At 38.4% G+C, this 10,851-nt stretch overlaps 1 protein-coding gene and 1 long non-coding RNA gene across 2 annotated transcripts in view; one reads left to right on the top strand and one right to left on the bottom strand.

The window, feature by feature from the left end:
* On the bottom strand, positions 1-8,088 carry LOC111726041. The gene is made up of 2 exons (XR_002773937.1): positions 7,894-8,088; positions 1-321 (listed from the first exon to the last, which is right to left on the bottom strand). It is a non-coding gene; the product is annotated as an uncharacterized LOC111726041 (long non-coding RNA).
* Positions 8,089-8,168: 80 nt separating this feature from the next.
* The window catches only part of NUBPL (nucleotide binding protein like), a 205,904-nt gene continuing 203,221 nt past the window's right edge, over positions 8,169-10,851 (top strand). The window contains exons 1-2 of the mRNA XM_003791982.2: positions 8,169-8,304; positions 8,847-8,991. Coding sequence (XP_003792030.1) covers positions 8,197-8,304; positions 8,847-8,991 — 253 coding nt within the window. The 5' untranslated portion in view covers positions 8,169-8,196. The remainder of the gene's footprint in view (positions 8,305-8,846; positions 8,992-10,851) is intronic.

Raw genomic sequence — 10,851 nt, 5'->3', positions numbered from 1 at the left:
GTGGCTCAAAACAATACACATTTATTATCCCACAGTTTCTGTGGGTCAGGATTCTGAGCTTAACTGAATTCTTTGCTTTATAATCTCTAATGAGGCTAAGATCAAGGGGTCATCTGTGGCTGGACACTCATCTGAAAGCTCAAGTGGGAAGGACCTGCTTCCAATCTTACACAGTTGTTGGCTGAATTCAGTTCATTGTAGGCTGTTGGTCTGAGGGCCTCAGTTCTTTGCTGGCTATCAACTGTTCCTAGTCATATCTTCTTTTCCACAGGACAGTGCAGAACATGGTAGCTTGCTTTATCAGAGCCAGCTGAGGATCTCCTAGCAAGATGGAAGTTACAGTCTTAGGTAATATAATCACAGAAGTGACATTACTTTTGTTGTATTCTACTGGTTAGGAGCAAGTTACAGGTCCTGCTCACTCTCAAGGTAAGGGGATTATGTAAGGGTGAGAAGAAGTAGTAGGGGATCAGTAGGGTCATTTTAGAGACTGTTGGAAAAGAATAGATTACCAACAAAAATAATTTTATGGTTGGGGGTCACCAGAACATGAGGAACTGTATTAAAGGGTTGTGGGATTAGGAAGGTTGAGAACCGCTGTCTTATACTATTCTGCTCTTTCTTCAGCTCTGAAATAAAAATGACTTACGTCAGATCTGGAAAAGTTATGAAGAGTTGTATTTTGAAAAAATCGTTAGAGAAAAATACAATCTTTCAAAAAATTACTTGAATATTGGCTCCGTGCCTGTGGCTTAAGTGGCTAACATGCCAGCCACATACACCTAAGGTGGCAGGTTCAAATCCAGCCCGGGCCCGCCAAACAACAATGACGGCTGCAACCAAAAAATAGCCGGGCGTTGTGGTGGGTGCCTGTGGTGGGCACCTACTTGGTAGGCTGAGACTGGAGACTTGCTTGAGCCCAGGAGCTAGAGGTTGCTGTGAGCTGTGATGCCACAGCACTCTACCCAGTTTGAGGTTCTGTCTCAAAAAAAAAAAATTACTTGAATAGTGCATTTCATCAGCAAATCCTGTTCATTTTGTTATAGTGGTAACTGGTCACTATTAAAAATGGAATTCTCAACAGCACATTGCCATGTTACCCCATAAAAATAGCCTTAATTAAATAAAATAGCAAATCTTGCACATTTAGAAGTTTGCATAAGAGATTAAATGTGTCTTTGATATAATAAAGTTTTTGATTTATTGACAAAACTTCACTAGGTATCTAAAAGAGCTGTTTATTTTCTTAACCAGCTCAAAACACTAGCTATTAAAATCCTTAGAACAATTATACCTCCCCCCCGCCCAATATTTTCTATGTGACAACCTTTTTTGTCTATTTTGAAGACTAACAAAGACTGGAAAAGCTTAAGATGGAAGAGATTCAATGATGTTTGGATTGTTCAGTTACAATCAGTGGATGCCCTCTAATAGGACTGAAGTAAGTTCATTAGCTTGTTTCATGGGTATTTAGGAAAATCCTGTTTATAATACAGTTATACAGTTAAGCTAGAGAAGCAGCAGCTGTGGAAAATGGACCCAACTACTGCCTGTAATAGTGGATGGTATGAATTGGAGTGCTATAAGCAGTGATAGAGCTGTGTGGAAGATGGAAGATAAAGATGAACGTCATACTTTTAAATTTGCTAGTCTATCCTAGACTAAATCCATGCTACAACCCTTAATGTTGGTACTTCTGTTCTATTGCTCTATGTCAGAATACAGGATGTATTTCAAGAGATTACAATGATTTGTAGAACTTCCTTGCCTATACATAGTATAAATGGGTTGAATAAATTTTGGGCCTGAATTATTTATCACATATTATGTATATTATCTTTCTTTATGTATGGTTAATAAATTCTATATAGAAAAGGTTAATAAATGAAACAATAAGATTTGGTACCAGACTACCAAGTAGACTAAGATATTATTCAAGCCACATGATTATAGAGAACATCCTTCCATTTGGTAGCAGCATAAAACAGACAAAAGTCTACACTATCTCCGTTTCCTTGCAGAAAATAGAATTTCACATTAGCTAAAGTAGCAGTTTGGCATCTTGATGGGGCTCTACTTTGTCATTGTCATTGGTATGTCCTCTAAAGTACAAACAGAAAATTCCCTTCTGAATACATAATGAAGTAAGTAGTCTTATAAACTTATGCCCTCTAATCTCTAGGATAGATTCGGAGGATAGCAGGGGTTTGGCTGAAACAATACTTGTTTGGTAGTGGAGAAAATAAAATAAGAAAGCAAAAGCCTGGGAATGCAAAGGTCCTTTGTGTAGCAAGTATTTGCTTTGAGTGAAAAATACTTTTTCTAATTTCCGATTGTGTGGCTCCTATTTCAGGATAGAATCTTCTTTGAATATTTCAATATTAAATAGACTATATTTAGCTGTAACGCAAGCCTGTGATCTTTGTCCAAGGATTTGGTTCAGTTATAAATCAGAAATTCAAATGTCAGATTATGCGTGATTTATCCAGCTTTGGATATGGGCATTTAGAAACACATCCTCTCACAGTCTAGGGGTGGATTTTTAGTTATTTGGAGGAATATTCTCAGAAATCTATCCAGTCTATGAAAATTATATACATATATGTGTGTGTAATTTACTTTATGTGATTTTTTTTTTTAAGAGACAGAGTCTCACTTTAGGGCCCTTGGTAGAGTGCTGTGGTATCACAGTTCACAGCAACCTCCAAATCCTGGGCTCAGGCGATTCTCTTGCCTCAGCTTCCTGAGTAGCTGGGACTATAGGCGCCACCAAAACACCTGGCTATGTTTTTGTGGCAGTTTGGCTGGGGCCGGGTTCGAACCTACCACCCTCAGTATATGGGGCCAGTGCCCTACCCACTGAGCCATAGACACCACCTGCTTTATGTAATTTTTAATTATAAGAATGGGGAGCTTCTTTGCCAAAACTGGTTTATGTGTGCTGAAGATATTGAAAGGCCAGCAAAGTCCCCAAATTTCTAGACCAGATTTCACATGAAGAAACTGGCTAATTGGGAAGCTATTCATTTAAACAGAATTATTGTATATTTTAATGTATAAATTAGTATCAGATGTAGGTTAGAGACAATTTCATGTTTAGAGTCATGAATAAGTTTGGAAACAAATTACACTGTCAGGCAAAGTGAAGTCAACTAATTAAGTAAAGTTAACTAATGGGTTTGCCATTTACACAAGTCCCATAGATGGGGTGAGATTTTCTTTTTGGTAAACTTTTGGACAGGATTAAAGGGTCAGTTGTAGACAGTGACCTGAAATCGAAACAACTAGCATTAGTTTGTAAGTTTCTAAGCTTTCCTTAGTAAATTCAAGAGACAGAAACATGTCTGAGATACCTTTTCTTCTTTTGTGAATTGAGCAACAGAGTAAAGAACATGTTCTCAGCAGACAGTGAGGCAGCTTGAAGCTTAAGAACAGGGAGAGAATGGGGCAGGTTCCTCATCTGTGTGGGAATGTGAACTTTTGAGTGAGTCCTTGGTAAGCTAAGAATAACTTATTTTGAGGGGCATAGGTGGGGGTAACCTAGCAAGTATAAACACCTCCTTTCTAAAAATCAATATAAGATATTACCATACATATAGTTAGGAAACATTTAAAAGAATTTTGCTTGTTTTTATTAGTATTTATTTTCTTATAAGTTTCTGTAGGGCAGGAGAAACTTAATCCTGTTCAATAAAGATTCCACCAGGGTTGTAGCTAAATTAATGGGAGCCTATGTAGTATCCAGATACCCACATGGTATTAATTTAATCCTTGAGGTCTTTATTTATTCATACCAGCATCCATAGACATACTATTACTAGCCATGCAGTTTGTTGCCAGTATTCCCTCATTCTTGACCTGAAGATGTCTTCAGGATCAGATTCTCTTCAGCACTCTGTGACTCACTCAGACCTATCTGCCTAAACATAACTAACTCAACCATTTTTATTCTGTGGTTCTGTCACTGCGCTGAGCTCTACCCGGGAATAGAGGCACTGATTCTGTATTTCTCATATCCCCCAAACTGATTTAGGTTTTACTGCCTCCCCTTCCCACTGGGGATTAATTTTGGGTGAATAAGGAGGAGGAAGTCACAGTGTATGGGTTGCTTCTTAGGAGGTATAATGGCACAAATTATTTTAGCTTAAGTAACAGATCATAGCCAACGATGGCTTAAACAATTATTGCACACAACAAGAAATCTACAGATAAGAGATCAGGACTGGTATTACCAAGAATTCATCTTCCTGCTGTGCTTCCACTTTGTTATCTTTGGTGTTTGTTACTGTGCTTTTTATATTCACAAGGTGACTGCCACATCCCCAGATGTCTCACTCATGGTCAAGGTGGGGAAAAAGCACCATTAGCACCAACTATGTTCTACTCAACGAGAAAAGCAAAGGCTTTCACAGAAGCCACTCAGAAATTTTCCTTTCACCACACTGAGTTATCCAGCTATCAATGACTGGCATAAGAACCCACAGATACTTAAATTCTCACTTTTCTTCTCTCTTCAAACCTCATTATCCCAGGAAACTTTTTATAGTCTCTCTAGGACAGAAACTGAGTTGGCTTATTCAAGTCACTTCCAGTCAGCTTCACTGTTTCACTCTATAGGTTAAAGAATCTAAGTGTCTGATTGCTCAGCTTTTCTTCCTTTTAAGGTTCTCTCCCTGTGACCTGGTTATAGCCAATCTAAGTGTGTGTGTGTGTGTGTGTGTGTGTGTGCTCTTTCCAAATATAAAACACAAAAGCTCTCAGGGAAAACTATTTATCTTTGTCATTCCCTTCTCTTCCTATGTGGCACACAGCCTTGATGCCTAAAAATGCAGCAGCCATTGCATGACTGTGAGGGCTCAAAAATGAGGATATCAATATGATGGAACAAAAAGAATTTGGAGCATGATGGCATTATGGATTCATTTCATCAGACCTATGGGCTGTACCTCGGAACTTTTCAAATGAGAAAAGTACCTCTCCTTGTTTAAGACAATTGTATGATTTTCTGCTACTTGTAGCCCAATGTAATGCTAACTAATATAGGGAGAAAACATGTTTTTATATGTAGTATTATCATTTGGAAGTCTTTCACTCTAGTGTCTTTTCCAGGGCTGTCCCCATTTTCCAAAAAGGTCCCAATTTTCAAAACCAAGGAACAATTTCTTTTCTCTGACATTTTGCAGGGTCAGATATTTTGCTGTATCAAAATAGGCTAAGATGGAAAGAGAATTTATTGGATGAATATTAGCATAGTAGACTTTCCTTAAGTTGACAACCCAAGGGACTGTAACAAATTGGTTGATATCTGGAGGTAGTCAAGATAAGGAACTAGGCCTACTGTACTGATATGTACATGTGGTGTGTGCCTGATCTATGAAAATTAGATTAATATAAGGGGGTGGTCAATGTATGGAGGTGGTCAACTATGGAGGTTAGGAAATGTAGCTGTACCTCACTATGGAATGGGAAAGCTGGAACTCACATGAATGGAGGCTATTCCAGGCAATAGGTAAATGTACCTGTTCCAACCTACATACAAATTCAATTTAAGAACAAACCTACAGAAATGATTTCATTCATAACCTAGGGACTGCCTGTATTCTTCTGAGAAGAGCATGGATATGTGTGTGTAAGTGGTTGTTGAAGAAGCCACCATGGGCATCTCTAAACCTCTCCTGAAAGTTCAATGTGCTGAAAAGTAAACCAAATTAATCATTTACTTATTCTACAAGCGTTAGTCTCACTTGTTCCTCTCTTTATATTTTAGGGAATGTCAGTCTATTCATCCAGTTGTCCACATCATAAATCTCTCCATGACAAATAATTGTCATAATAGCTAACAGTTATTGACTATGTGCATTAGGTAATAAGCCTTCTGTATGCATTCTCTCATATTCAACCTTATAGCAACCCTATAAGTAGGGAGTATTTATTTTATTGATAAAGTGAAATTCAGCAATGTTAAGTGAAGTGAATCCAACATCTCTTTAATTACTCAAATAATTTCAAGTCTCCTTGCCTTTGATCTTTCCCCTCCAAACTATTTTTCTTTTTAACTGGTAATTTCTAAAACACAAATGTGATCATCATAGTACTTTTGTGCTTAAAACTCTTCATAGTTCCCTCAGGTCAAAGTCCAAATTCCTTTATATGATGTACAAATGCTTATATGATCTGGGAAACCTCCATCCACATCTCTTTTAGTCACTGTCCTGTCCACAGCTTCTTTGCAGTTCTTAATAGTCCATTTCTTACTTTTGTTCAGCCACCCTCTTGCCACTCTCCCAGCTAACTCTTACACATTACCCACACTAAGGATTCAGATTAGATGTTACTCTATTCAGAAGCCTCCTGATTAAACTGAGTGCTCTTTAGATGTTACTCTATTCAGAAGCCTCCTAATTAAACTGAGCGCTTCTTTGTAATCCTGTCTCATTCAGTGCTTTTCTTGTATATTTATCACACCATATTGTAATCTTTTGTTAACGTGTTCTGTCTTTGGCACTGGATTGTAAAGTCCTTGAGTGGAGGAATTATGGCTGGTTCAATGCCGAATACCCTAATAGTTCTGTAGTGGTTGGTGCATGACAGTTGCTCAATATATATTTGTTAAACGAATACATTTTAAGTAGAAGTTTGGAAGAACTGGCAAAACTATTTGCAGAGAAATAGATACTAAGAATTTCTTGTTTAGTGAATGACTTGACAGCTGTTTTTATCTCTATCCTTTTGGCTTGCAATTTATGAAACTGAGCAGAAAAAAAAGATTAATAAAATGAGTTGAGAAAAAGTCATGAAACAGTGAGAAAATGATACAAAACAATAAGCTAAAAATGTCAAACAGGGTAAGATAAAGAAAGCTGAATGAAACAACAAGGTTGCACAAAGGGGGTAACTTTTTCAGAGTTTATGAAATGGAGTGTACTTTGCTGGCAAATCTCATTTAACCCTTACAGTAATGTTATGTCTGAATGAAGGATACAAAAATTAAAGATCAGACTAAAGCAAAATAAACTAAATAATTTTGTATCTTTTTTTGGTAGATTTTGGCTGGGTGGGGTTTGAACCCACCACCTCCGGTACATGGGGCCTGGGGCCAGGGCCGCTCTACTCCTTTGGGCCACAGGCGCCGCCCTAATTTTGTATCTTTGATACAACAAATAACCTAGAAAATAAGAAGCCAATGAAAATAAACTACAATCAACTCTATAAAGTATTATTAAGAATATGCCAGGGTAAACTGTCCCATACTCCAAAGAACCCTTCTGCTGGGAATGTAGGGATACTTTCTTCCACCAGGATAAACTTCACCTCCTTCCTCAAGCTTGGTCTAACTCAGATTCCTTCTTTTTTCTTTTTGGATAAAGAGTTTCTCTCTTTCTCATCCCAGGCTGAGTGCAGTGGCGTCAGCCTAGTTCACAGCAACCTCAAACTCCTGGGTCCAAAGAATCTTTCTGCTCCGGAACAGCCGGGACTACAGGCGCCTGCCGCAATGCCTGGCTAATTTTCCTATTTTAAGTAAAGACAGGGTCTTGCTCTTGGCTCAGGCTGGCCTCCAACTTCTGAGCATATGGGATTTTCCCGCCTCAGCCTCCCAGAGGATTACAGGCGTCAGCCACCAGGGCCGGCTCAACTTCTCTCCTGAGCAACTTTCATTAGACCTGCTTTCTGACTTAACTAAATTTTTCCCAGTCTAGTAAAACACTCAGACCTCTCTTTCAGGGAAACGCCAGCAACACAAGTAGTGAATACCAACACAAAGCAGATTATTATTACAGATCGCCACAAGAAAAAAATAAAAAGGTAAAATCTTTAACATTGACAGTGTTTAAGTGACCATACAGGGCACGGTAAGAAATCCCGGGGTCATTTTTGGGATTCACCACTTCCTACCTCTGGTAAGTCGGGTCAAGTCTCTTTAAACTTTTCAAGTCTCAATTTTCAAACTAATAAAAACAGGATACTTGTCGTCTGCTTACTCCGTGACTTCTATAACGGTCAAATGAAACACTGTATATTAAGGCACTTCACAAACATTAACGAAACGCTGCAAAACGTCTGCAGCTGTTCACAAACTGGATCATCAACAAACGGAAAACCGTTTGTGAAGAGGAAGCCTAGCGGCGTCGCGTGACGTCATCATCCTGCGCCCACCGCGACGATTTCCCAGCAGGCTTCAGGGCAGCATTCCGCGCCATGGGAACTTGGCATCGTCTGTTGAGTTTTGGTGGTGTGGTACTGCGGGGTAGTGGCGGGGCCGCTACCCCGCTTGGGAGAAGCCGAGCGTTGGTTTGTCGGCGCCAGGTCCGTGGTGCTTCAGGGCCGGGGTGGGCGGGCGGACAGAGATGCTAGACTGTAGGACTCCAGGTGCTCTGGCATGGCCTGAGGACTCGGGGCCCACGCCCACTTAGCGGTTCAATGAAACCTCTTCAGTCGGCTTTTCAGGCTGGCGCTCTGTGGGACCAGGCTGAGTTTGCCGGTACGAGAGGCAGGGTTCCAACGTAGATATAGTATTCCACGTTGCCTTATTGGTTTTGGATTATTTAACAAATAGGTTAAAGAGAAAACACGTGGAACCCTTAACTCCGCAAAGCGGCAGCTTAGTTTTTTCTTTCCTTTTTTTTTTTTAAAGTCATACTATCCATACTATCTTGGCAGATAAATTAGTTTAAACAAAGTTTCTTTACAGTTGATTTCGGTAGCAGTAGGTAAATATCACTAAAGTGAAGGTGAACAGAATTAGAAAAGAAAGCCCTCTTAATCACAGACCCTGAATTGTTTTTACTTTAGAGTATGGTAATGGAGATGGCTTACTTAAGAAGCTTTATTTTTTATTTTTTAAAAAGTTATCTAATGCTGACAGTGGAACCTTAAAACGAAGAACACAAATTATGTCCCGAGGACTTCCAAAGCAGAAACCAATTGAAGGTGTTAAACAAGTTATAGTTGTGGCTTCTGGAAAGGGTGGAGTTGGAAAGTCTACCACAGCAGGTATTATAGGATATTAATTTTTATCTTTATTAAGAATTTATGCCAAGTAGTAAATGCACACTATTAAAATTATGGTTTTGTTTTTTAAAAAAGTTTACTTGTGAAGTTCCTAACAGCTGGATTCTTAGTTTCAAGAGTCAGTAGTGGGTAGAACCTTAGGTTTTGGACTTAGACAAAACTAGGTAGGTAACCATGTCTTTTACCCCTTAAGCGAGGAAAAAGTAATCAGATTGCCCAGCAGATCTTCAGTTTGCATAACTGTAAAATGGGAATGATAACTTCTTTCGTAGGATTGTTATGCAAATTAAAAAACTGCTTAACCCCAGTGGCTCTTATCTACTCTTTTAATAAGTGCTCAGTAATTGGTGTTATTTTTAAAATATCTAGTAACTTTAATACTAAATTATTTTTGTTCTTTGGTATTCTTTTTCAGTCTTTATCAATGCACATATAGCTACATATTTGCAATGAGATTATACTATTGTGCCTTTTTAAACTGTAGTACAATTTTCACCATTTATAAAGTCAGCAGAGATGTTTGAGGCCAGCTCTGTGGCTCACACCTGTAGTCCTAGCACTCTGGGAGGCTGACGTAGGTGGATTGCTTGAGCTCAGGAGTTAGAGAGCAGCCTGAGCAAGACTGAGACCTCATTTCTACTAAAAATAAAATATTTAGTTGGGCATTGTGGCTTCTGCCTGTAGTCAACACTACTTGGGAGACTGAGGCAGGAGAATTGCTGGAGCCCAAGAGTTTGAGGTTGCTGTGAGCTATGATGCCGTGGCATTCTACTGAGGGCAGGGCTACAAAGTGAGACTCTGTCTCAAAAAAAAAAAGAAAAAAATTGCCTGAAAAAATTTAGCATTGTTTTAGTTATTTAAAATGTCATCTAATCCATATATCTTTTATATTAACATATTAAGATGAGAGTTTTTTTTTCGTGGGTCTTATTATTGATTGTAGACGTCATCGTCATCAAAATGATGTGAGAACCTGTAAAAGAAGTGCCACCATAAATGAGATAACAGCCATGACTAACAATCAGATATCACCAAAAATTTTCAAAAGAAAACTTGTATTTCTAAAAACTTTATTCCAGTGTAGTAAGAGGAGAATCTCTCTTCTTCCAATTTTACTCACTAGAAGTGAGTAACTTATATCATTTTTCTTCATCAAGAAGTGACTTATATCATTTTTTAGGTTTGTTGAGGGATAATTGACACATAAAATAATTGTGTATGTTCAAGGTGTAGAATATGATGTATTAACATACATTGTGAAATGATTTCCACAATCAAGCTAGTTAACGTATCATAATATCTTTCTTTTTGGTATGTCTGAGATGAGAAAGCATACTTAAGATCTACTCTTTGTGACTTTCTTTTTTTTAAATTAAAAAAATTTTTTAATTTTTAATTTTTTATTAAATGACAACTTTGTATATTGATGCATTTATGGAGTTCAGGGTACTGCTTTGATATACAATGTGAAGTGTTTACATTGAACTAAGTAATGCATCCATTACAATTATGCTCATTTCTTAATAGTTTTGAAATGTACCATTGCTTCATGCATATTAGGCCCCAAATACCCTTACTCCTCCCATATCTCTCCTCCCCTTCCCCTCTCTCCTCTTCTCTTCTACTTTCTGGACTATATACTCTTTGTGACTTTCAAACATAAATACGTTATTATTATTCTTATTATTTTGAGACAAAGTCTCACTACGTTCTCCTCAGCACTCTGTTGTGGTGTCACAGCTTACAGCAACCTCAAACTCTTGGGCTTAAGCGATTCTCTTGCCTCAGCCTCCCAGAGTAGTTGGGACTAAGGGCACCTGGACCAAGGCTTGGCTTTTTTTT

The sequence above is a fragment of the Otolemur garnettii genome, unplaced genomic scaffold, assembly GCF_000181295.1.
Source record: "Otolemur garnettii isolate 467f Iridium unplaced genomic scaffold, OtoGar3 scaffold00052, whole genome shotgun sequence".
Lineage (NCBI taxonomy): Eukaryota > Metazoa > Chordata > Mammalia > Primates > Galagidae > Otolemur > Otolemur garnettii.
The sequence above is the reverse complement of the archived record's forward strand: the minus strand, read 5'-3'. Positions and strand labels throughout refer to the sequence as shown.